This window comes from Oryzias latipes, chromosome 20 (assembly GCF_053564925.1).
Source record: "Oryzias latipes strain Hd-rR chromosome 20, Olatipes_Hd-rR_3.1".
Lineage (NCBI taxonomy): Eukaryota > Metazoa > Chordata > Actinopteri > Beloniformes > Adrianichthyidae > Oryzias > Oryzias latipes.
In genome coordinates, this window is record NC_136256.1 from 10,366,794 (window position 1) to 10,394,227 (window position 27,434).

Consider the following 27,434-nt stretch of genomic DNA (forward strand, 5'->3'; position numbering starts at 1 on the left):
TAGCTGACTCAAGTGATTTCACATCCTGATTGACTGAGCTCACCTGATTTAGGATGTGAGCATCAAGTAGTCCAGTTAGAGTCATGGCTCATGAGGATCAGGGTTTGCCAGCCCTTTTCTAGATGAATAAGACAGCTGGATGTCATTAGACCAACTATCCCTGTCTTCTCTATATCATCAGCTCTCATTTTAGCATGTATGATATTGTACTCCTGGATGATCATATATTTCCTCCCATTTTAAGCAACAGAAATATTACAGAGAATGCGCCGGCTTGGTGCTATTTATAGTCGTAATGAGAAAAAAATGATGATCGATGCTTCGGTCTCCTGCAGCCAGGCATCTCCTCCTACTAAAGCCATTTACCACTGATCATAAGGTTTCTCCTCTGTGGGTGATGCCTCCCTGCTAATGTAAATGCACTCTATAGATTATGTGTTCACAACAGTCATTCCATCTGACTTCACCATCTTGCCACAAAGAAAGCTGATCATTTCCATTTTGCATTAACACCCTATTTCCTTTACCCACATGTCAGAGCGATAAGAAAGCTGATAAAAAAACAAGACATTACAAATAAATAATTATGTGATAATTAAATGATAATCCTGTAAAATATGCCTGACTTCATAGGATTCCAATAAAGTAGATTAGTTTTTAAGTAATAGCTCTACAAAAACCCGGTCTTTAAGTATTTTTTGATCACTTTTATAGTTTAACATTGCATATGCTCTCATAGATATTAAGAATACAGATTTTGATGAAGACGTCAGTCGCCAGTTAGCTTCATTACCGTCATTCTGTTCTTTGGTTCTAATGTAGTCTGTTAGCAGTAGGATGTCATAGTCAGTTGCTCATTACCCGACAGCTCACTAAATGCTCCCTCCTATTCTGAGACTCCCATTAATATAGCAAACTGATTTGGTCTGTTAGGAAGTGAAGTATTTTTCTGTACTCTGCTGCATCAAAAGGGGCGAAATTAGTTTGCATAATTTATAATATGGCAATGTGATCATTGACTTGTCTTTAAAGTTTTATACGAAAGGTCAGTCCCCCTCTGTTGTTCCAATTGCTATCATATTTGGGTTCATCCATGGATCCAATTCATATGTGTATAAAATACTGAGAGACATTCAAACTTTCGATAATCAAATCAATATTGCAAAAGAGTAGGTTTATTTTATTACAACATAAAAACGACAGTGCACCACAGCGGACAACACACATGTAATGGTAGCAAAAAATGATGAATCCGTCATTCCAGTCCAATGTGTGGAAACACTTTGAATTTAGAAAAGAGGTGTGACCATACAGTGTGAAAAAATTATCTACTAAGGTTCCCCTTCGGATTATTTTATGTGGAAAAACCAACAGTGGGCTGAAATTTGTGAAACTAAAATGTGAATGTATTTATTCTTGTTTACTTGTTTGTTTGTACCCATTATTCATTTATACTTGATTATCGTAAAGAAAAACAAGGAATTTGTAAATGTTCACCTGCACTGTTTAGTATCCAGATATTTATCTCTGAGTCACACTGGTTAAATATTTGACTAAAGATGTCCTGCTTTCATTTTAGGTTAGTGAATCAGACCGAATCAGATTGTCCAAAATGTGTGCCTTTTTCTCCAAAAATATTAAACCCGAGCTACTTTCTCAATTTTGTCCATGTTTTCCATAATTTAGCAATAGCCCATAAAATAAGTAAAATATAAAATTAGCAGTAGCTGTGTTTGTCGGTGTGAATACAGATGTTCAAAATTTGTCAGCGAAATATAAAGTTTAAATTGGCGAACTATCCCGACAAGGATTGCAAAGCGCAGGATTCCGGTATTCTTTTCTCGTTTCGTTGCCCCACCCTCATAATTACTGGCCAATGACTGAAGAGATATTTAGTCACATGGTTTTGTTTACAAGCTTTGGTCTTGCACAGTAGGGAGTCTGAATACAGTCCAAATGCAAGGTTCAGGACTCGATCAGGACCAAATTAAGCGGACTGGGTGTAGACCAACAGATTTTTCCATTCTGAATACACCCTTAAAGAACATCCTAACTTGTTCTTTCTGTTTGAGTATTGTTAAGAAATATAGCATATGGAGATTATACATTCTGTACTTTCATAGTTGGACAGTTGGCATAGAACATCCCCTTACAGAAATTGATCCATGGTGTCTCTCTGATGTCCTGTAGGCTCAGACTCCTCCCCTCCTGTTGACCATCTTCCTGTTCTGCGACCCAGCCATGACCTAAACCATTTTCCTGCTGCCACAGACCAAGCCTTACCTCCAAGTAAGCTCTCACAGCTCCCAGTCTTACTATGGAGTCTCATTATCACCCCCTGCTGTGCTAAAATGTTTTTTTTGCGCATGTCACCCTCAATATCTGCTTTTTAACATGCGCCTTTTGCGTTGGTGTTATCTTTCCTTCACATCCATAGACTGTAAAAACAATGGACGAATTCAGGTGTGATGCCACCCATAGAAAATGTCTTACCTCCTATTTTCGCAAAATGATGCAAAATCCCTCACCTTTGCTTCTTGATATGGCCGCCGCCATATTGAAACCAGTCGACTGTGATTGGTCCGAGTCACTCTTAGTCATCCTACCTATGGCAATGGCAACAGTAGTTGCCATAGATACGATGACTCAGAGCGACTCGGACCAATCCTTGTCGACTGGTTTCAACATGGCGGCGCCCGAATCACGAAGCAATGGTACTTCCTGTTTGGGAAGACGAGAAGGGAGGGGTTGAGCTTTTCATTGTTTTTACAGTCAATGTTCACATCCATCCTTTGAAAACCTCATTTCCGCTTGAATGTTTCACACTGTCTCACTGCCAAGTGCTGCATGAATACATTGCCTGGATGTTTTAGGGCATGCAGTCGTTTGTGCAATTGTGAAAGTCGCAGAATTAAACTTAATCTGTTAATCAGGCTTCAAGGATTTTATGTTGTCAAGCTTGACCTGTAACTGGTAAATTTTGCATTAAGTCATTTTTGTCTTCTAAAAGGAGGAAACCATTTTTTCAAAATCCCTCAGTTTTAACCACAACTTAAAGCCCCATTACAGTTATCTCATTTAAAAGTGTTCACAGTGGTCTTATGATTATGATTTTTAGCCTAAATAAATAAAAATATAAATAAAAAAAAAAACTGTCGTTTTGTAAGACAAGTTTAGGCAGAGTGACAGGAGTTCATTAGAAATTTACCTCTGAGTGTGAGTGTGAGTGGTAGAACTGTTGGCACAGAGTAAGCCTGTCCCCACATCCTGCCATCAACCTGTTTGCACACTCTTCCACTATCTAATAGCTCCTCATAACCCCAACCTAACATTACTGGTGCAAAAAAAAGGGAGCAATATTGTCACTATCCAGCTGTACAATTTGAATTCAGATGCCAGCTGAGAAAAAGCAAACAAAGACGTTCATAGATCTATTTGTTTGCAAGTGGAGGCATCAGAATGGGGCGGAGCAGGGAGCTTTTGGCAATTGTAGCATCTACGTCATAGCTTTGTCAAACAACATTTTTCATCAGCTACTTATTCACGATTTGAATAAAGGAATACTTAGAAACAGAGTGTCTTTAAGCACAACTTCAAAATGCATAGTTTTTTGTAAAACAAACCTTATCTTATCAGTTAACATTGCAGTCATTTATATTCAGCTCTGTGAGACTTGCTGCTTGTGTTCTTTACAAATTCTGCATCCTGGTCCTTATTTTGACTGGTTAGTTGATGCCAAGCTAAACAACACCACATTTTAGGTCATATTTCTGCCAATTTTTAATATAAACGTGAATTCACAGTGTCTGCTTGTTTATTATCTGCGTGTGTGAAACATTCAAGAATCGTTCATCGCGTCTCAGGCGCAGTAACTTCTGGTACGTGAGAACAACGATCTCAATAAATCTGTATTTGAAGGAAGACTCCTGGTTTTGTAGGGAAGCATTTCTGTGGCATAATTAAAAATAAAAGTCAACACCAGAAATGCTTTTTCATTTTCAAAAAGAAGCCGTATTTGTTGACTCAAAATTAAAATGAAAAAGCAATCCGCCAAACCGCTTTTTCTTTTTTTTCTTCTTTTTCAACAACACGGCTCATTCTGTCACTTAATAAAAAGATTAAGAAAATGGTATTTGACATTTCATTTCCTAAAAGTTCTGTGTGGCCTTAAGGAAGATGGTTTAGCTCGTGCTGTTTTGCGGCGCCTTCCGTCCGTGAAAACAGGGTTCGATTCCGGGCTGCTCCCTGTTCCCTTCTCTACTTCTGTGCCTTCTTTTTCATGTTCACAATGAAATAAATCCATCAAAATGCTTTTTCAGTTCTCTTCAATATAGCTTACTCTATGACATTATTGAAGCGAAAATACAAAAGGGAATTGCATCTGCCCCCCCCCCCCCCCCCCCCCCCGGCTAAAAGTGAAGCATATTTCAATTCCAGTCAGCATTTCCAGGAGGGAGGCGGGGCCATGAGATCAGTGCTGCCGGAGTCGGAGCTTCGCAGTCCGAAGTCTCCTCCGGACCACAGTCAGTCCGTCCGTCTGGCTGCGGTCCAAAGCTTCTGACCGGTGGCGGTTCTGGCACAAATGACACCATGGGCGAGCCGCACCTGTAGCGCCCCTTGGTGCTCCCCAATTAGGACACAGAAATGGACAATTGCTTGTGATGGTTTACTTTATTGTTCAAATACTTAACAACTGAAAATTATAAAAAGTGCAACTAGAGGTTTGTAAATTCTTACAGCTTATAGGACTGTTATAAAAATACTAATGGTAACAATAAGTCTGACAAGGATAACATCACACATGTTTGCTTGAAGGCCCGTACACACCGGGACGAATATTCGCCAGGCGTTATTCGCCAGCGTTTTTCGCCACGTTTTTTGTGTTCACACCCAGGCGATTTTCGCTGACGATGAGTGGAGCGAACATGCAATTTCATTCCCTGACAATAGATGGCGCTTAATGTAAAACAGAAATACTCCTGTACACAAGGTGGCGCTGCGCAACTTTACGCTTCTTAAAGTCGCTTTTCACTCAGAAGAAGAGAGCAAGTATTTACACGCTTGTCAGAATCAAACAAAGAAAACATGAATATTTCAAGCACCAGTAGCTCCAACTGGTGCTTGGTTCGGGGATGTTTTAGAATGTCCGTCATTATTGCTTCGCGGCTGTGTAGACGCTACTTGGCGTCTATCTTCTTCGCTGGTATGTGTGCTCAGCAAGGCAGTTTTGTGTTTGAGCGCCCCCAAGTTGTGTTTTACTGTAACTTCAGAAGCTCCAGACACGTGAGCAAAAGCGCCGTTCTCATTGGTCGAGTAGATTTCGACGCGACGCGTCGAAAAAAAAAAACGAACCCGAGGCGTTTTTTTTTTTTGACGCTTTAACGCCTGCCGTTTTTTCGCGTCGGTGTGCACACTCTCATTGGGGCCCTTTGTTTAGTCACGAGGCGTTAAACGTCGGCGAAAATCGCCGGCGAAATTCGTCCCGGTGTGAACAGGCCTTGAGGTTTAAAATGACCTCATTATAAGATTTTTTAAAAATATATACAACTAGTGTAACTTAAAACTTGAATCCTATTGAGACAACTATTGTTGTAATATTGGGCTATATAAATAATATTAAACTGAGTTAAAAATTCTCATAGGTTACACTATAAAATTGGTCAGCTTCTCTTTGTAGAAACTAGAAATGTGCCCATCTTGCGTTAATACGGGCAAAGTCATCAATCAAATCCTCATATGTTGGTTTCTCAGCAATGGTGTGGTTTATGATTATATCTGCCAAACCAGATAGCCGAGGAGTGGGCAAACTACGGCCAACGGGCTGGATCCGGCCCGCCTCCATGTTTGGTTCGGACTACTGCACAATATCAGAGACCCATGTTTTTTTGTTTTTTTTAATCTGGCCACACGATCAAGACGTAACATTTTCTTCCCCCCTTCTGCAGTCTGTGCTCCAACCTGAAACCCTCTAAAAATCGCTGTCAAACAGAACAGAAGACAGTCTTCCCTTTCTACGTCGCAGTTCATCTTTCCCGGTTTAGCTCATTCTTTTAGAGCGATTATGCTGCTTTTTTTAAACAGTGATCCATGTTCTGTGTCCTGATTGGCTGGAGACCTTGTCAATCAATCTGCTCCGTGTCTCCTGTACAGAAACGCGGATCTCTTCAGATCTACAGAAATCTGTGATTGATCAGATCTTTGTTTTCATTTTAAGATCCTGGACCTAATTTCTATGAAGGTTTGAGAATTTAAACAAGAGAGAAAAGGGTGAAAATGTTCATGTCTGTCTGAGAAAAGTGTATTTAGGCAGTGAGGAGTTTTACTGCCATAAACGTCTGGAACAGACTCCGTGGATTTCACCGATCACGGTTATTTTTAGAACGTAACTCCTGCAAGAAACGAGGGAGACATAGAAATTTGCCTTTAATTATTACTGGATGAGAAACAGACGCACAGGACACAGCCCAGCTGCGCAAACTGTGAAACGTGTGATGAGCTCAAAGTCTCTGCAGAATTATGACGGGAGAGGATCCATTATTTATTGTTTTGTTAGTTTTTTCAAAGGTATCAGTATATTTTTCCTGAATTTTTGTCTTTGAAAATCATAGAGTGTTATTTGGTCATTGTTTTATTTCATAAATAATGTTATTTATTTTATTAAAGGATCATGAATGAATAAAACTTTATTCATATAGCACTTTACAATTCCTTGAAGGTACCAAAGGACTTCACAATAAAAAGAGATATAAAACGGGAACGAAAGGTTTAAACTAAAAACTCTAGAATATTCTGTTTTAGAACATAATTTTCAACCCAAATGTTTTCATCTACATTCCATCTTATATCATTCTCTCTCCATGCATCTGCTGCTGGTCCGGCCCTTCTGTTAAATTTTAAAACCCAATGTGGCCCGCGAGTTAAAATAATTGCCCACCCCTGAGATAGTCGATCTTGATCCATGGATGATCTTAGGAACATTTTGATAAACTTAAGCTTTTTTATCCTTACATCTAGTTCTTTCCAAGTTTTCATGCAATGGATATGATCTGGGGTATTATCATGTGAGGTGATGAAAGAACTGGCATACTTCCAATCATTAGATCCAGGATTGTTTAAACTAATTTTCTTTTTATAAAAAAAAGTTTGCAGCTAATAACACAAGAGCCTGTTTTTTGTATCACTTCTCCACTAACTAAAGTTTATTTGAAGTGTTGGTGATGGCAACTTCTGCCATCATTGTCATTCCTGGGAAAAACAAATGTGGGTGGCACCTCAATCGGTCCTCTGGAAACCAGATGTGTTGGATTGATTGATGGGACAGCGAGCATTCAAACTTGTTCAGAGAGAGATGGAAACACCGCTGAAGGGACCATCATCAAGGTAGCTGAAGCAGAGACTCTTTTTGGGATGATCTCATGAACTCAAACATGGAAAAACTCTTCAAAATAAATAAACCTGATCTCTCAACATTCTCTATGTCTTCCATGCAATGTAAGTGAGATAAACACAGACACCGCTCCATGTAGCGATCAGGCTAATAACATTAGCTGGCATCTCCTCCCAAACCGACCCTAAAACGGCCCAAATTATGCCTACCCGCCCAAAGCCATTTTTACCCGCAAATTTAAAGCCAAAACCGCCCAATCTGGCAACACTCTTTGAGGGTAGGGCTAACAACGCATTTTTTATTTTATTTCTGAGTCTATAGATTCAGTTACATCGTGAAAATAAAAAAGCTTTTCTGTTAATCCATTTTAATTGTGAAATTATATATTTCTAATTGAATTTAACGACACATTTATTACAGAACCTTTGTAAAACATTTTAAAAAATGTATCATTCAAACTAAGTGACAGAATGAGCGGTGTTGAGGAAGTAAAAGAAGAAAGCGCTTTGGGTCAACGCATGCAGCATCATTTTGAAAATGGAAAATCATTTCTGGTATTGAGGTTTATTTTTAATCATGCTGAAGAAATGCTTCCATAGTTTTGTCTGTAAATAGCAGCTGTATTTTTCATTGAAGTCAAAGACCCTTATTCGGGTTCCTCACAGACTCTTTTTTCCTCAAAGAAATTATCCAAATAAATGTTATTGTTTGGTTATCATTCGCTTTTAAGTGTTTAGCTACCAATTTAGCAATCCGAGCAGCTGCTTAAAGTCACGTGACGCGTTCGAGACAGGCAAAAGTGGTGAACAGAATCTGGTAGTTTTCCAAATGAAACGTACATCAGTATCAGAAAAAAAAAATGGAAGTTAGTGTATGCATTTTTTTTTCTTTCTGCAGCCCGGTACCAAGTGACCAGTACCAGTACCAGTCAAAAACAAAACTGTTAATCATCCCAACAGTAATTTTGGTACCAATGTCAACACTAAGACACAGAGACGATACTGGAGTGAATGTATTTAACATCCAAAATGTTTTTGTTAGATTCGTCTTTTAAAAGGACACACTCAGTTGCTCTTTCTGAAAGCCACATTCATCTTTCCATTGCACTGAAATGTCAACAGTCGTCTCCCTCACTATTCACTTTAGTCTCATTCATCTGTGGCAGTAATTATTCCCACAGCTGATCTCAGTGCTCAGTGAATGTCAGCTGCACACAGAGATTAAAACATTGCTGTTTTCTTTATATTCTATCATTAAATCGTCTTTCATTGTTTGTGTGTGTGAGCACAAGGAGCAGTCATGACAAAGAGAACACAGTGAAGTCTTCCTCCTCCTCATCCTGTTGCCGTCAGTCAATTCTGAGTAAAGCTGATTTCATGCAGTCAAACTGTGACGACTCAGAATTCAAATTAGACCATACTCATGGCTCAGTAGAACCCAGCGGTCTCCTCTGCTTTCAAACTGCGTTTCCATTATCAGACTGCAGATCAGGATTCCCACTCAAACTGCTGTTAAAACTGAAACAAGCTTCTCCTTTCAATGATTTCTATCCAGTCCCAACCAGTTATGTCAGCACCATTCATGTCGATTAGGGAACAGAAGTAACATCTCACAGAATCCAAAAAAATAAAAATTGCAGAAAAGGTGAAAAATGTCTTCATTTTATTGGAACCTGAAGTAAACCATTTTCTATGGGTGACTTCATACTCCCTTGGTGCAGTTCTTTTAACCCTGTTGCTATCCTAGGCACTTAAACATTGGGAGTTGCGTCATCTAGACCCTACAAGACAGTGCGCTGAACCTTTTTTCTTCAACGATTTGTGATCTTCATTGGTGTTCATGGATTACATGAAATCCCCTTCACCTTCATCCACCTTTGTCATGGTAGGGATATCACGTCAATGTGAGGATCGGGTCATCTGAACCCCATAGGCTAGCACAATCAATGAGAAAAAAACAGTTTCAATTTTTTTTTTCCTTAAAAGAGTACTAGAGACTAGTTTCAAAAGTGAGTAGATTTAGTATCACATCAGAGATTATTAATCCAGTCTAGTAGATCCATTTCTAATTTTACCCAAATGAGCTGCTTTGGGAAACGTATCCTCTTTCAAGCAGTTGGATCTACTGCAGTGGAGTCTGTATTGCACAACTAAAAGTAATTTGATACCTGGGTAGTTATGAGCACTCAGTTTGGTTTCATACTCATTTATGCTCATAAATGACAGTCTTGTTTTCCCTTGTCTTTTGTCTGTGAAACATTATGTGCACTTTTACAGACGTAAGCAGCAGCACCATCAAGAAAAGGAACAGTGGTGTAAATAATATTAACATCAAACACATGAAAGTAACGCACCAGACCAAATTACAGTCAAATTGATTCTTCAAAATGACTTACTTGCATTGTGAAAATGTGGGAAATGTATAAAAATGTCGCAGGACTCCAAAAATATTTGTTTATATGTATTTTATAGTTAAGATGATGAGTTTGAATTGGTGTTGCAAAGTGGTGTTGTGGTTAACACTATCGCTCTTTCTTTGTGGAGTTTGCATGCTCTCCTCGTGCGTGTGTGGGTTTTCTCCGGCTTCCTCCCACGATCCAAAAACATCCTTTATAGGTTTATTGGGACTCATAATTGCCCCTAGATGTGCATGTGTGAGTGTGTGTCCCTGTGACCGGGGTGTGTCCGGGGGTGGGGGACAGTCACTCAACAGTAGCTGGGATGGCCCCCCGTGACCCTGAAAAAAGTTCAGCGAGTTCTGAAGATAGATATTTTAAAGCAGGGGTCCCCAAACTTTGTACAGCGAGGGCCACTTGATGTTTCCATTCTCTGATCGGGTGCTAGGGTCAGTTTAAAACAGAAAAAGTGTGACAGTCGCTGGGGTGCCTAAATAAATGTAAACTAAACCGCACATAACCAAATAATAATAACCCAATCTGATATAAAATACTTATCTCTGGGTTCTTCACCGAAAAAAATATATATATTATAATAATCAGCAAATATATTCTTTATGAATTCAAATGAATTCAGACTCTTTATGAAATCAGTAAAGATCAAATAACCCTATCTGGGTTATTTACATAAAAAGTCATGAAATATATAGTAACAGTATTTTAGATTTTAGAAAATCAATAATAACCAAATACATCTCTGTGGGTTGTTCACAGAAAAAAAGCTTCTGTTGTCCGTGCACAATCTTAGGTAAATCTTCAACTTCAGTTGTAAGAGCAGAATCTCCTAAATGACTCATATGAGCAGTCACTTAAAGTTTTAGTTCTATTTCCTTATTATCCAGTTTTGGAGGTTTCCAGGAGGCTAGCCTAGTAGACACCACTGTTTGTTCTCTGTGATCAACTTCCTAGGTTAAATACCCTGCATTCTGAATCAATGCTTCACTTACCTAACTTTTTAGTCATTTTTGTGTTTTAATGGGGGGTGTGGGGTCTTGTTCAAGTTCTATGACTGGGGCAAAGTGAGGTTGCAGTAGCAACATTTTTAGCTTGTCTTACATTTCAATTCAAATGAGATTGGATTAGATTAGAGTAGATAACTTTATTTATCCCACAACGGGGAAACCTTTATGGGAAAGCTTTATTGACGTGAGGAAACAAAACCAGGGATTCTGTTTTCCAATCTTCCATGAGTCTCTATTCACATGGCCAGCCTAAAAAAACAATAATGCAGGAAAAAAAGAGGATATCCCTCCAGTATTGCTCCTCGGGCCAGGTTATGCCCGTGGGCCGTAGTTTGGGGACCCCTGTTTATAAGGAAAAAAAAAAAAAAATGAAACCTACTACTTCATTACCAGAGAGTTTTCCTGTCCTCCTTCTCAAATTCTCGTCTACTCTGTTAATTCAGATTGGGAAGCTCGTATTGACAGCCATGGCAGAGTTTTCTACGTGGACCACGTCAACCGGACAACAACCTGGCAGAGGCCAAGCCAGGGCAGCAAATGTAACCAAGGCATCCCTCGCTCCAGTTCTACACAGCAGATGGAGCAGCTCAACCGCAGGTCAGACTCAATAACTCTGGTTCTCTACAGACACGTGAGGCACAAAGCACCTTGTCACTTTTTATATATCCCAGTGTAGATTACCTGATAAAAAATGTTGAAGCTTTATCATCATTTTGTTATCAGGTTTATAATGGTTTTTATCTTCAGAAGACACTGAATTTATAATTAATCGTTGCAAAACACTCATACTAATTAGATTTTAATTTCGTGAAATCGCTGACTTCATATCTGCCGTTTAAGTAAAAATAACAAAAAGGAGTGAGCATGGTGTCCGAATTGCTTTTAAAATTCAGGGCACGAATTAGTGTCGCACTATATAGTTTTTTTGGTGGCTACGGATTAGGGTGGGAATTCGGACACAACCTATGTGTATTCAGTTGTTCTATTAAAAGATGGCCACTTACTGATTCATGACAATATTACTATTATCAGAAAACAAAGTAATAGAAATAATTAAAAGCAACCCAACAAAGAGTAGAGGAAAAACTGTATGTTCATTCCTTGCTTCAAAATTCAAGGACATAGTTAAAAATAAATTACAACTGGTATAAATTTGACTTAAGGCATGACATTTGAAATGTTTGAATGTTTATTTAATGCAGTTTTACTCTTGTTCAGAATAAGATAAATGTCAAAGAGAGTACATTAGTTTATATTCACCGTGAATTTTCATTTATTTTTTTGTTCTCCAATGTTTTTTAACTAAGAAAATACAACGATAAGACAAATGGAGGATCGTAGACATCCTAAAGTGAGGTTAGGCTGACATCTGGTGTCCAGACCAGGTAGCAATAGCCCCACATTTGTCAAAAGGCAGAAGGCTTGTTCAGGAGTACAACCATCTACACAGAAACATTTAAGTGACAACAGTTCAAACAGTTGAGTGAAGCTGTGCTTCCTGCTGCAGGTACCAGAACATCCAGAGGACCATGGCCACAGAAGAGGACGGTGGCAGTCGGAGTTCAGACGGGGACTCTGACTCCCCACAGACAGGTACAGCACTGAATCCTCCCACCCTATAGTCTCCCTCTGATCCGTTTGGTTCCACTAAATTTCAAACCTGAAGGCTTATTACGTTTTTATTTCATTCTCCTGCTACCTGCAGTTCTGCCAGGTGATGCAATGTTTTGCAAATCAGAATAGTTGAAAGTGAACCTCACTTCAGCAGCAGACGTGGCGAAGAGAAGCTGTTCGTCAGCCGCTTATTGACTTTCTTTGGTTTGTCAGTGCGACACCTTAAATCCTATGTAAATCCGTTTATCATCCTTGCTTGATTTTAGGATTAAGTAAAACAGCCTCAGTTTTACTTTGTTTATGTTTAAAGGTCCATTAGTATGTATTTCTTGACACATACTTCCAGTGTGGGTCCATAAACCCACTTGCTTTCAGTGATTTTTTATGTATGATTATGCAGTTTTTAGCTAAAAAAAGGTTTTGTTAAGACACATTTTCTGCAGAGCTGCAGGAGCTCATTCAAAATTTGCTTTTGGGTTCTTGGTGCAAAAGTGAGCCTAGCTAATTTCCCAGAATGCCACTGTCTCCCAGGAGCGACAAGTGTCTCACAAGCTCACTAAACTAGTGTTAGCTTAACAAAAACAAAAATTGGCAAGCAATATAGGAGCTATCCAGCTGAACAGTTTAGATGAAAAAATGAAAATGTGTATGGATCTGTTTGTCTGCGAGTGGAGGATTTAGAATTGGTGCGGAAAAAGTGAGACTTGCTCCTGATCCAACGTGATTTGAATAAAGAAATACTCTGAAACACAGTTTTAATCTTTAAATTCTTTTATGCATGTCCTCCATTATAAGAAAAATGCTACAAGAACATGTTAAAAACACCATTTACACTTAAATCTTATCCAGAGGAGAGACATTTCCTAAAAGTGGAAAAAAACTGAACTTTGGCTGGTCCAGAGGGTGAAAACTTGGTAAAACAAAGGATAACGAATAATGGATGTAATTTTCTTGAAAGAGTAAAGGGATTTGTTTTGTAATAATGAACACTTGGAGCTCAATGTATATGGCTGCCAGTGCCGATATCTAAATGCACGAGTCAGGAAATTATATCATCATTGATATGAAAGTGGAAATTGGCAGAATTGGAATTTAAATAAATCGAGCTAAGATACACACAATATTTGTAGGATTTTTTCGTCTTCAATATTTTTTTGCCGGTGTCTATTATTGCCATTGAAGCCATTTAAAATTGTAAAAATGGTAACAAAAGCCCCTTGGAAGCCGATTATTTGGATTTTCTTTTCTGCAGAAACTCTGTGAAATACTGCTGGAGTATTGGCTGAACACATTCCTGATTGTACTTTGAAAGGTCATAGAGTCAAATAGATGTTTTGTAATGACACAACAGCAGCATCTGTGATTAGACTTACAGTAAATCATGGTCAAAGCTGATGCAATCAGAATCAAATTAGCATTCAACACATGACATGCTTTTCTTTTTAAAGAACTCAGCTACAAAACAAGACAAATAATTAAAAAGAAAAATCTCAAAGTAACATTTAAATGATAAATTGTTGTCTGAGGATTTCACATCCATGTAAGTGGAGACCAGAGGGACCTTTCATGGTTTGGAAGCAAATACAAAAGAATAAAAAAAAGTCTAAAAATGAGCAAAAAATAAGAAAAAAATAAGCAGAAAACAGAGCTAATATTATGAACATCCACTAAAAAAACAATCTGTTGTATAGGAAACTATGATAAGACACAACGCTAGTTTAAAAGCAACACTCTATGAAAAATTACTCTTAGTTGATCCCTTTTTTTTAGTTTAACATAATTTACAAAGTGTTTTCACTTAATGCCTCAGTCACAACTTTCGGAACGGGTTAGGGTTATCAAAATCATAGAACGCTGACGGTCCATAGAGTGGAAATTAATTACATTTGAATTAATGAAGTTTTTGCATTGCGTTTCAATTAATTCTAGTTTTTTTCTATGTGCACGCTGCGACAGGTCAAACAGTTCTACAATACGCAAATGTGACTGACTGATCATCATTCTGTTTTTCCAGGTCCCCCCTCCCCTGTCAATCAACAGAAAATCACTCATCTCCTCCAATCCCCTGCTGTCAAATTCGTCACACATCCAGAGTTCTTCACCGTGTTGCACAGCAACTATGTAAGTGCTGCTCATCTTCATCAAGACTAACACTCTCCTTAAAGATCCCAGTATTTATCTTGAGTCTAAATCACTTCATAAGTGTTGCAGACTCAGAGTCCCATGACAGGGAGGTTATCTTCTTTCACAAATATTGTTGAATGGTCTGATCCTCCTCAGGCAGCGTACCGCATGTTCACCAGCAGCAGCTGTGTGAAGCACATGATCCTGAAGGTGCGTCGGGACGCCAGGAACTTTGAGCGCTACCAGCATAACCGGGATTTGGTGGTTTTCATCAACAAGTTTGCAGACACACAACTGGAGCTGCCCAGAGGCTGGGAGATCAAGACTGACCCACAGGGGAAGGTAGGACAGCTCCCTAACAATGACCAAAAAACAAAACACACAAAAAATAACTAAATCAGGGTATACAAATCTCATTAAAAAGTTGTTCCAATAGCTTACATACATAAATGGCCCCTTTTGTCCTCTTGCATTTTCTAAAGTCATCGGTTTAGTGTCATCCACATCTTTTCTAAACAGTATCACAAGTAGAATCTAACTTCTCACTTTTTTGCTTGCTGTCTTTTAATTGCTCAAAGGTGGAACCTACTGCCTTTTCATGCACAGAAGCACGGACAGGCATGATGAGACGTAAACACACAGAAAGATGAGAGCATTTCAATCTGTGGTTCTGCAGCTTCAGGTGAAACTGATCTGCTCCCTGATTGGTTGGATTGTTTCAAGGATTAAAATAAAGGAAATGGTAAAACACAGATATATCAAAAAACAATTTCAGATAATAATTCATACATTAATTAGAAAATAAAGAAAAATAAAAAAAGATGAAAGATGATTTGACACAATTGTCGTAAGAAAAATTGTCTCAATAATCCATATTTGGAGGAAAACTGGTTTTGTCTGTAAATAGCAGCTTTATATTTCTTTGAAGTTAAAGGTTCTTTTTCATTTTCTGCCCCGACTCTTTTCTCCCCAAAGAAACTTTCCAAATGTGCTTATGTTTTCGGTTTTTTATTACCTTTTTAGCTTTAAGCTACGAACTTTGCGATCCGAGCAGCTTCTTAAAGTCATGTGACGCATCAAAACAGACCAATGTGGTAAACAGAATCAGGTAATTTTTCAAAACAAAACTTAAGTCAGCATCAGAAAAAACAACAACATGGAAATAATCAAAGTTAGCGCATGCATTTGTTTTCTGTCAGTGGGGTTGGGAACCACTTATCTAAAAAATGTAGACAGATTAACAAAGGGTTTTGGTGCTTGGTAAAGAATAGCTTCAAAATCTTCCATAACTTATGTGGATTTTTATAAAGAGCTGTAATATCAGTCAAGAGGTTACATTTTCCCAATTGGTTCCTATTTGCTTTGATGTTTCAGATCAGTTGAAATAATCTGTCTGCACGTCTCTCAGTCTTTTTTTGTAGATCACAACAGTCGAGCCACAACTTTCATCGACCCGCGGATCCCTCTCCAGAACGGTCGATTACCGGGTCACCTCGCTCACAAGCAGCACCTCCAGAGGCTGCGCAGCTACAGCGCTGGAGAGGTATGGTACAAAATGACTGCATGTATTTAACTGGACAATCAGAGAGGACTTACACCATCCTCCTTTAGTGAATGAAGTTAACTGGTGAATTTTTGTGTTTCTGGTGACCCTCGTCAGGCTTCTGAGGTGTCCCGGAGTCGCGGGGCCTCTCTGATGGTCCGGCCTGGAAACAGCCTGGTAGCAGCGATACGAAGCCAACACCAGCCAGACTCCCAGCAGCTGAGCGCTCCATGTGAGACATGTCACCACCCTCACTGTTGGTTTGAAGGCAGAGGAAGTCTGGCGAAATGTGCAAATAAAAAGACTTTAGAGCTATATATCTCTCTCTCTCTCAAATTTATTCCAGACTTATGGTCCAATCAGTAAAAAGAAGTACACAGACCCACCACATTTAAAAAGAATTACACAGTGTCGAGAATACACGAGCTGAGGTACAGTGTATAGTTACAATTAATAAAAAGTAAAAAAAAAAATACTTAATAAAAAACTAAATTAATTAACAAGGATAAGAATAAATACCAAGATAAAAAGATTACATATACATACCACACTATAAAACCTTAATTACAAAGACAAGTAAAAAGACAGTCCCTCCAGTGTTTCCATAGATTTGACCGGAAACGTATTGCACTAAATCTAATATATAAAACAAAATTCATTCATTCATCATCTTCCGTTTGTCCCTTTCGAGGTCACGGGGCTGCCGGAGCCTATCCCGGCCACTTATGGGCAAAATTAATACAGTAAAATAACATTCCCATTTGCACTATCCTAATCATTCAGGTTCCACTGGTGACTTATTACGCTAATGAGCTTATGTAGTCTGACTATACAAAGCCATACTGGATCTAGTCATGTTTTTGTCTGTTAAAAAAAAGTCAGATCAGAGCTGCCCAACCCTGATCCTCAAGATCTACCATGTTTTCCCGCCTTGCCAGCTGACTCAGGTGTTTCTCCATTCTGGACTAACTGAACACACCTGATCCAGGTGATCAGCAGCAGGTAAGGCAGGGAGAGCTGGACAGCAGGAGGTTTGGTAGATCTCCAGGGCCGAGGTCGGACAACTCTGCTCAAGATAATTTCCCTAAAAATGTCTGACATTCAAGATTCAAAAAGGTGTGTGTTTAAAAAAAAGATTGTATTTAGAAGGTTTATAATATTTAAATGTGTAAAACATGCCCAGACCATCGTTCTTCCACTGCCATGCCTTGCAATTGGTGTGTTGGATGTTACTTACTGCTATCCTGTGTGTGTTCTACATAAGCCTAAAGGTTGTTTTTACAATCAGACATGTGACTTTTAAAATTGATGCAATTTCTCTAATTATAATGTTTCTGCTGGTAGACTTTTAGTGACTTTAAGGGCAAAATCAAACTTTTTTTTTTTAAAGTTGTGTTTTTATTTTCGGATTGTGGCTCACTGCCTTCCATTATACTTTCTGAAGAAGCAAACACTTCAGCTTTAGGGTTTTTTTTTAATTGATAAATCCCAGCTGATAAGTATTTGCAAACATTTATGCATTTTTTTTAATGTGATGTTGTATTCACTTTTCACATTTTTCTTTGAGAATTGTTTTCTTTTTCATCATTTTTCTCTTTTGTTGTTGTTGTTTCTTTGCCTTCAGCTTACAACGACAAGATAGTTGCGTTCCTACGGCAACCCAACATCTTCGACATGTTGCAGGAGCGACAGCCCAGTCTGAGCAGAAACCACGCTCTCAGGTAGAACCTTCTCTGAAGTGGATTTACGTGCCATCATTTCAAAGGAAACCATGATGTGCAAAAAAATGTTACATGTGATGCAAATACACCTTTGTTTTACCGGGTCAAAGATGTGACTCTTTTGATTATGTCCCAGAAATGTGTATTAGTGTTTTCATGTTTAGTTAGGCTGCATTAAGCTATGTTTGAACTAATACTGTTGTGGTTTTGTCTTACCTGTGATATTTTATTTACCTTTTATTTTTGTTTAAAAGGTTTTAGAATTATATTCAACTTTGCTCAACAATAATTCTAATAATGGCCTAAAACCACAAAACAAAGTGAATGTAGAAAGATTAACACTGTATTAAATAAAAGAATCAGACCTTTTTATTTTACTTCATTTAAAAGATTCCACAATAAAAGTTGTGTGTGAATCTTAAGAAATTAAAAAGAAATAAGTCATAAGGAATCTTTTTAATAGCAAAATCATCTTAGTTTGATTCTTAATTAAGAACTCTTGGTAGGATCTTGTTTTGTTTGCTTATTTAAAGGAAATCTGCCAATAGAGTAAGAATTTTGCACCTACAGTATTTCTAATGGGCCTGTTTTTGCAGAGTGAAGGACGAGTAGCAACTAAAGACAAAAAAATGAAAAGTTACTTTAACCCAAATATATGACTCAAGAACAAATTCGAAATCTTCCATAAAAATATCTTAATACAAAAATCTCAATGTTAGGTTAAATTAAACTGAAGGATCTATTTTTTGTTGATGTTTTTCTAGAGAGAAGATCCATTACATCCGGACAGAAGGGGCTCAGGGGGTGGAGAAGCTTTCGTGTGATGCAGACCTGGTCATCCTGTTAAGGTTCACTAACTCCAGCCGTCCTGAACTGCACCGTCATAGATTTGTCCTCATAGTCAGAAAAAAAACAGACCGATCCTTCTGATCCCCTCTTTGCAGTTTATTTGAGGAGGAGATCATGTCCTACGTCCCTCCTCACCCCATCCATCCCGGCTTCAGCTTCTCGCCACGCTGCTCACCCGCCTCCTCACCCCAGAATTCTCCCGGTAGGTTCTGGATTTGATTGTTTATTTCTTAAGATATATGCTAGCACAGCATTTGGTTACCATGTTTATGCTAAGTTTGTACTTTCAGCAAAATAATTGTAAGAATTGCTCTATAATTTTACTTTGCACTTTGATGTTTTTCCATGGAACTACCCATTTAGACCCTTGATTTGCATTTGTTTCAAAGATCATACCTAAAACTAAATTTGAGTTAAAAGTAAAAGAACAGGTATGGGTCTGAAAAAAAAAAACAGACCCCTTATGTGTTTTTGGGTCACAAATTAGACAAATGACTTAAAAATGGCTTGTAGTCTGGAATATACGGTACTTTCATGTTTATTTATAAAAGTTTTTTTTACATGAAATTTTAAGTACCGTAATTTCCGGACTACAAGCCACTACTTTTTTCCTGCGCTTACAGCCTTGCGGCTTATTCAGTGACGCGGCTAATTATGGATTTAATTGGCGGCCGTCATATACGTACTTTCGAACTCAGTGAATAGTTTGAATTCTCTAACACCAAGCACGAGGCATTTATATTCAAGACACCTCTAAGCAGCCAAACAGCATGGACTTGACTTCAGGTCTTAGACACTTCAGTCATGGTTCAACAAAACGAAACACGCATGCCCGGCCGCATCCCAGAATCCTTTGGGGCCATTAGACCCAACGTGCACGTGATCGCCGCTACATTATGATGAAGCTTTCAAGTTAAAAGCAATCGTTAAAAGCAGCGTAAAAAAGTCCACCGTCACCAACAGGTTTGGAAAAGCCGGTTTGCTGCGTGACGGAGATAACAGCGCATGGAGTGAATTTACACTCCATTTACGGTTTCTAAGGAAACCGTAAAAGCGGAATTTTGCTTTGAAAAACTCACAGCCTCCGTGTGAGCTGGAGACATCTTCTCCTGCTGATTGAGCTGCGGGGCCGATGGCAGTCTGAAGGCTCCCACACGTAACAACGCACCCGCCCCTCATACACAAAACGTACAGTATTAAGTCCGATTGCTTTGCACAGAAACGATTTGCTCCATCCACCGGCGCAATGGGGGCGAAGCGCTCCTCCTTGAAGCAGCCCTGGCCAGAGGTGTCGGAGTAGATAGGAAGGGGAGACAAGGAGCGCGCGGGGCGGGAGCGGAGCGCAGAGGCTTCTGAATTCTGACGCACGCGCCGCGCTGAGGCGCGCGCTTTTCAGTCGCCGCTGCTTTATTTTACCGTTGTGTTTTCTAACCAGTCCTGTTACTCCCATAACGCTGCTGCGACACAAGCGGAAGGAGAGCTTTTCCCGTTCACCCCTCCATGCACTGCTGCTACTTGCTAATTCTTAAACACGTACAACAGAATGGCGAGCCGGGCGTTGGCCCCGCCTTTAGCCCCTAAGACTCATGGGAAATGTGGAATCGCGGATGTAAATTTCCTCATTATAACTGAGGGATGTAATGTTGATTATATGGTTACTGTTTGTAATTTTATGTTAGATACCTAGATTGTCAATAAGTAAAAAAAAAATGAAATAAAAACACCATAACTGAGGGACTTGTGAACAGAATATAGGTCCATGCTGTTTGACAGATGTCGATACACTCAAGTACGTGACCCAGAGGCAAAACTGGCACCACCCACAATGTGCTAATAAATTGCACTCACTCTGGGATGCTGAGCGTGATCTGTCAGGATGACAATATCGGCTAACACATGCGCGGCTTGTACTCTGACGCGGCTCATGTATGTATAAAAGCAGTCAAACACGTGAATATGGGTGGGTGCGGCTTGTAATCGGGTGCGCTTTGTAGTCCGGAATTTACGGTAGTTTGTTTGGTAGTTTTTAAAAACTACCAATTCCAAGAATTTCTTAAGTCAAATATTGATTACTTGCGCATTTTTCCATGCATTTTTTGACTTTATCTGATACATGTTCAGCAAAATTGAGATGAAAAGGTTTTCAAAACTTTGCTGAAGAGTTTTCTTTGCTCTTTTTTTGCATTCTATCAAATCACCACAACATCTATTCTATGGATTTCATGGAAAGAGGGTGTTACAAATCTTTGTCAAGCTCAATATTTACAGTGAGAACTGGTCCGAGTGAGTCTGATATAATCCATAGCAAATGGCTTACTGCAAGCTCCAGTGAAATTAAGTTAATCCTTTTTTTTTGCTATATGGATGGCACCAAGTTGGAGCCAGATGATTGATCTGACTCGGTCTGTGTCGTTGTTTCTATGGCAACCACTTTTACCAATCAGGAGTGAGCTCGTTTTAGGTCCACACCCCTACCACTGGGATGGGGAGAATCTGTCAATCAAATGTTTTGAACGTACGAAGCAAGGCCACATACTTTTCATGAGGCGTCTGTTTGACCGTGGTGCAGCGGTAGGGCGGTCAACCCATGATCGTAAGATTACAGGTTCGATTCCCGCCTTGCACGCTCATGAGTCGAAGTGTCCTTGGGCAAGACACTGAACCCCACCTTGCCTCTGGTGGTAGGCAGGCGCCTGTGTTTGGCAGCGGAGCTGCCACCAGTGTGTGAATGTGTGTGTGACTGGGTGAATGGGTCTGTGACTGTAAAGCGCTTTGTCCTTGTAGGAAGAAATGCGCTATATAAGTATACGCCATTTACCATTTACCATAACTTTAAAATGTTACAATAAAAAAATAAAAAAAAGTTGGGATTAGCGTGGCCATGTTAAAAAGATGTATCAGAGCAAGAATGATAATTCTGACCAATAGAATGACTGTGTAATAGCTGTTGATTTCTCAGTAGAAGTCTGAGGGATTTTGGCTTCTTGGAACCAGAGGGTACTTCCTGTTTTTAAAGCCAGGGGGAAGGGGTCACTTTTCAATAATATTTACTAATTTTTTCCAACCTTTTTGTTTATATTGTCTGCTCTTCATGATGGTTAATAGATCAGATTAACAACGTAATCTAAATATTTAATTTGGAGGTGATTCATCAGACTCAGAAATTTAATATTTCCATCCAGTTTCATCCTCTGACTTCCTTTTTTAATTTAGAGTTTTATTTACATCTTCAATGAGCTCACATATATTACTTTTATGACTTTTCCTATTTTTTGTTCTAATTTGAACTACTTGTTTTTGTTGGGTAAGAAAGGGGCTTCTGGGAAATAAACTCTTTTCTCCAACAGTGTTTTGACCTAGTTGGACCAGACACCTGCCCCTGCAGTGTGTGTCCCGTTTTGTAGGTAGCAACTGCTTCTATACACACAACAGGAATGAAAAGATCCTCCATCTGATGATGGCGCTCACATAAAACCCACATCACTGTTTGACAAAGCGTGCCGTGTTCGGCTGCTCTGTTGACTCCTCAGTGAACTCCAGCGGGCCACAAGTGTGCGCTGGGGGTGTACATGATGGTTACAGGAGCTTTTAATGAAGGAAAGTGGGTCACAGCAGGATGCTTCGTTGGTAATTACATCTTGTTTATCTGCTGCGTGAATTCTCGTCTTTGGGGAAGGTTGACCCGGAAATCCACATAAAAAAACAGGACTGCCTGTGGAAAAAACGGCATCAGCAAACCATGCTGTGATCCTAATGGAGAAAACGGCAAAAACTGAAAAAACCCAACAACGTGTTTCAGTGTCCTCTGTTTCCTCTATCCAGTTAAAAAAAAAAAGAGTTTTCGCTTGTGGTGAGAACTAAACAAAATCCTGACCAAAAGATTAAATCAAACTGGATCAATGTTTTTCTACACAACATTAAAGACGCTCTCTAATTCATTTAAATAATTCATCTCCTAAACCTGTTTTGTCCCTTTCGGGTCACAGGGCTGCTGGAGCCTATCCCAGGGACTCGTGGGCGAAAACAGGGGACATCCTGGACAGGTTACCAGTTTGTCGCAGGGCAATCCACTCTAATTAAAACCTTTATGGGTTTTTAACAATAGTGTGACACTAAGACTTTGTTATGGGTTAATTCTGTTAAGAAATACAAAGTCACACTATGATAACGTCACATGAGTGATTGGCGCGCGCTGCTTGCAGGGACACAGAGAGCTTTGTTAGACGTGTTTTCAGCAAAGTCCAGTTGGCTCTTTGTTTTATGTTTAAGAACATGACAGTATTCAAAGATTAAAATGAGATTAATGCGATTCAAATAAAATAAAACGCCAATTTGTCTATAACTAATTGAATAATGAATAGAATAGAAATAATAAGAATAGTGAATAATTTGACACTCAGTTTTTATAAGGCTTCAAAATATCCCATACTCGCTAACTGTCATCGATTATTCCAACAACTACCAGTAGAGGCGCTGCAGCCTCCCAGCTTCATCCAACTGCAATGTGTGTTGTCAGGTCTGCAGAGGGCTAGAGCTCCCGCTCCATACCGCAGAGACTTCGAGGCCAAACTGAGGAACTTTTACAGGAAATTAGAAGCGAAAGGTTACGGCCAAGGACCGGGCAAGATAAAGTAAGACTGAGTTGTAATCTTTGCCTCACCACAAAACTGAGGGCAATTGTATGAGGAGCTTTTTATGCTCTGATTGCAGGCTGCTAATCAGGAGAGAGCATCTGCTAGAAGGAACCTTCAATCAGGTGATGGCGTATTCCCGCAAAGAGCTGCAGAGAAACAAGCTCTACGTCACCTTCCTGGGAGAGGAGGGGTAACATTGACACATCTCTTTAAAAACGTTCTTGTTATGAAGATACAGTTTTAGCACAGAACCTCTGAATGTATGCTTCTAGTATTCTCACTGATGGTGTACATGCAGCAAATTCTGCACACAAAGTTGTGGACTTTTGATGTTAAGTGACTTTTAAAGATTACGGCACAGAATTTCAGGAAGACTGACGAGTTTGATCATATTATTCTAGTTTTTTATTAGATTTGAATCCTTTGCTTGGTGCATATATTGTGTATTTGTTGTGCTTTTACTGGTACATTCTCATTTGCAGAGATCTTTGTTTGAAAAGTTGCATTAAATGTAACATTTTGTAAATCAAAAAGTCATACTTTAATGTTTTATTTCTTTAATTTGTAAGCCTTCTATGGACTATAAAAGTATAGATTCTCAGTTGTGTCTAAAGTTTCAAGATTGACTGTATATCCTCAGTAGTTTGTTGTTCTTTTCTTGTCTTTTCAGTTTGGATTACAGTGGTCCTTCCAGAGAGTTCTTCTTCTTTCTGTCTCAGGAATTGTTTAATCCGTACTACGGCCTGTTTGAATACTCTGCAAACGACACGTACACAGTCCAGATCAGTCCGATGTCTGCGTTTGTGGAGAACCACCTGGAGTGGTAGGTTATGAGTCAAACAGCTTTACCCATTTTCTATTTGTCTTTTTACTCCATAACCTGAGAGTTTTGGCTGAACACAGACACCATGCAAAATGGGAATAAAGCCCTGGGAATTCTGAGGATTTACTATGTCGGAACAGAAAAGCCCAGAATCCTCAGCCTGTACACCACACTGACATCATAACAGAGGAGGAACATTCATATGTAAAAAAAATGCATAGTAAAAAAGAAAAAGAAAATTAGTCACATTTTTTCCATGCGATACTGATAACCAATATTTCTCCTGCCAAAGTTTAGATTTCCTTTCTTTTCTTTATTAGTAAGGTACAACAAGAACGAGTATCACTTTAAAACTTTCATATGAATTTATTTGTAAGCATTCAGTCCATTATTTGAATATTGGACATAACTGTAAACCATAAGCTCCCCATTGCCAGGGAACTTGGCATAGTCATAGTCAATTACTGACTATGACTGTAAACATAAACTTCCCAATCTATTAGGAACAAGTATGCATTTTAAAAATAAAGTGTTTGTGAAAACAGTCAGAAGAATATCTGTAGATTTTTTTGAATATTGGACCATTACCTAAAAAATCGAGTTACACAAATGACTTAATAATAATGTACCGATACTGGCACCGATTCAATTCCATTCAATTTTATTTGTATAGCCCAAATTCACAACAACAGTCGTCTTGATGGGCTTCATATAGGTAATTGAAAATGTTAAACATAAAATCAAAAGGATCATGAATACATAGAATTCATAGATACACCGATGTATCGCCCATCCCGTCTCTGGAGTATAAGTCACACTTTTGGGGGAAAAGTCCAGTGCTTCTGAACAAATCCGCCAAGCGCAGTGTAATGTTGCTTTTACACCAAACCCAGTAACGTGTGAAATTCACGTCTGCTGTCTCTTTTGATGCCCATCAAATATGATGCTCATTGCATGTACGAAAACGTGTTCATAAACTAGACACACCCCCATTGCTTGTAGGGGAAGCTACTGTCAAGTTTTTAGCCTCATTGCGACATGGAAGCATTAACTATATATCTAATTTACAATGTATGGAAGACACAAACAACGTTGAGGGATCAGATTTTTTTATATTGAAGAGTTTTACAAAACCACTGTCTGGAATGTCTGGGTTCATAAGATCGTTCAGTCTTTATTTTTAATCTTCTCTACTGCATCTGAATTGTGGTACCTTCATCTCTGTGGCCCAGTTTGATGACTTGCTGTCCCACACTAGTCAGAGGAAGGAAAAACAAGAATAATAATGATACAAAGAAGAAAACTATCATAAAGTTCAGGAGGAGAATGACCAGGGGCCTGTTTCAGAAAGGAGGTTAAGTGTAAACTCTGAGTGCGTTAACCCTGAAATCAGGGAAACCCTGGGTTTTCCGTTTCAGAATGGGAGGTTTGTTAAACCAGAGAAAGCAGAGTAAGTCAAACCCGTTTCTGAAAGAGAGGTAACTTATACTCGGAGTCAGTGTCCATGGTTACTTACGCTGTGAACCTAACCTGGGGCCTGTTTCAGAAAGGAGGTTCAACCAATCAATTCAGCAGGTTTTATTCTCTAAACTCAAGGTTTCTGCCGGTCCCCTCCCCTTTTTAAAGACGAAGCGGTATTTTTCGCTTTGACCTTCATTGCCCAAATTTCCGTCACACAGAGACGGTCTAAGTGACAAGAATGGCTTGTCCTTTTTTGGAGGACCCAATAGACGAGGAGGCTGCATTAATTCGTAGAGAATTACATTTACGTCGTGCGAGGATTTTGAGACCTAGACTCGATTTTTGGTCATTTCCCCATATGTTTTTGTTTGAGCGTTACCGTTTTTCGTTGCAGTCAATTACATGTATACAATGAAAACAACATTAGATATGTATTGCTATGTAAATGTTTCATATGTCAAATATTGTCAACAAAGCCTACATCCATGACATGCTCAAATTTGACCTGATTGAATTATGTTTTTATACTTAATTTTTAGCTGCTGCCATGTTCTTTTAATTCCTGCAGGATTGCATCTACATGAAAATGAAATCAGGGACATTGAATTAGATTAATGTAACAATTACTTTTTGGAAACACAATTTGCTAGCACTGCTTACTTTCTTAATCCCATATAAACTTATACCACTTGATCAATACAAGGGTAGACAAAAGTTCACTTTTAAAAACACAATTGAATGTATTAATATTAAACAGACCAACGTTTGCAAGAGGGGAAGGTTAACAAAAAAGTCCTCTAAACATTACCGACGTTAAATGCATTTTTCCCCCAGATTGGTTCTGTACACTATGCAGCATTTCATGCAATTACACCAGGAATAACACTTCAAAAGTACACCTAAATATCCCCATTTTAAAAAGTTATTACAGCCAATATTTTATAACAATGATTTAAATGCAAACTTACGCATTAACTTGAGCAGCTATGTTTTCCCACGCTAACTGTCTCTGTTTTGCAGATGCAGCGGTGTTGCTTTTCTTCCGGAATATGTTCTCATATTCACTGTAACTCTGCAGCAGCACGTCAAGTTCAGCTGGCGAAAAATATGCAGACCTCTTTTTTTCACAGTTGCCATGGTGACTCGTAATATCTGCGCTCCATTGATAATGGCTTCTTATAGTCGCGGTGCACAAACTTACCTCCGAATCAGTCCACTCAGAGTTGATTAACCTAACTCCGATCAGCTGCTCTGAAACAGAAAACTCAGAGTTGTTAATCTCTCGATGGACCAACTCAGAGTTCAGGTTTAACCTCAGAGTTGGTTGAACCTCCTTTCTGAAACAGGCCCCAGATTCTCCTTCATGTTTGTTTTAGACGGAGCTTCTTCTGCGTTGCTATCAGTAGCAAATACTGACACCTACAGTGTCCTCTAGCTGTTGTTAGCGGGAAACAACTGCCAAAGGGTAACAAGCTGTCAGTGGGAAAATAACAAATTATATGACCTTATTTATGTTTTAAATACATACAGACAAATAAGTCACTCCTGTGTATAAGTTGCACCCCTGGCCAAACCATGAATAGAAACGCGACTGATACTGTGAAAACTACTGTGTTAATAGGGAAACCGTCAGTGCTATGGAAGGTGGATGAGGATGGATATTAGGCAATTTTCCTCTTGTTACAAACATTTTAAGAGGATTAGAAAAGGTTTTGACCAAATATATTTTAATAATCTTGTGAAAGAAGCAAAATCTTCTGTTCTTCTGAAATTCCAGACTCTACAAAAGATGCCAAATGCTCCCAAAATTTTACTGTTTGTTCCGCTTTTGCTGAAAACAAACACCATGCAGTTTTCTCTC

At 39.0% G+C, this 27,434-nt stretch overlaps 1 protein-coding gene across 4 annotated transcripts in view; it reads left to right on the forward strand.

Annotated features, from left to right (window-relative positions):
• hecw1a (HECT, C2 and WW domain containing E3 ubiquitin protein ligase 1a) overlaps nucleotides 1-27,434 on the forward strand; it is a 73,353-nt gene that overhangs the window by 40,574 nt on the left and 5,345 nt on the right. For 2 of the 4 annotated variants that reach the window (XM_020712462.3, XM_020712461.3), the window contains 13 exons: nucleotides 2,191-2,289; nucleotides 11,248-11,401; nucleotides 12,312-12,397; nucleotides 14,433-14,539; nucleotides 14,699-14,884; nucleotides 15,951-16,085; nucleotides 16,203-16,317; nucleotides 17,710-17,806; nucleotides 18,571-18,654; nucleotides 18,751-18,857; nucleotides 23,172-23,286; nucleotides 23,366-23,479; nucleotides 23,960-24,112. In XM_020712462.3, the coding sequence (XP_020568121.1) occupies nucleotides 2,191-2,289; nucleotides 11,248-11,401; nucleotides 12,312-12,397; nucleotides 14,433-14,539; nucleotides 14,699-14,884; nucleotides 15,951-16,085; nucleotides 16,203-16,317; nucleotides 17,710-17,806; nucleotides 18,571-18,654; nucleotides 18,751-18,857; nucleotides 23,172-23,286; nucleotides 23,366-23,479; nucleotides 23,960-24,112 (1,552 nt within the window). The remainder of the gene's footprint in view (nucleotides 1-2,190; nucleotides 2,290-11,247; nucleotides 11,402-12,311; nucleotides 12,398-14,432; nucleotides 14,540-14,698; nucleotides 14,885-15,950; nucleotides 16,086-16,202; nucleotides 16,318-17,709; nucleotides 17,807-18,570; nucleotides 18,655-18,750; nucleotides 18,858-23,171; nucleotides 23,287-23,365; nucleotides 23,480-23,959; nucleotides 24,113-27,434) is intronic. The other 2 variants (XM_078938559.1, XM_020712463.3) reach the window with 1 other exon arrangement.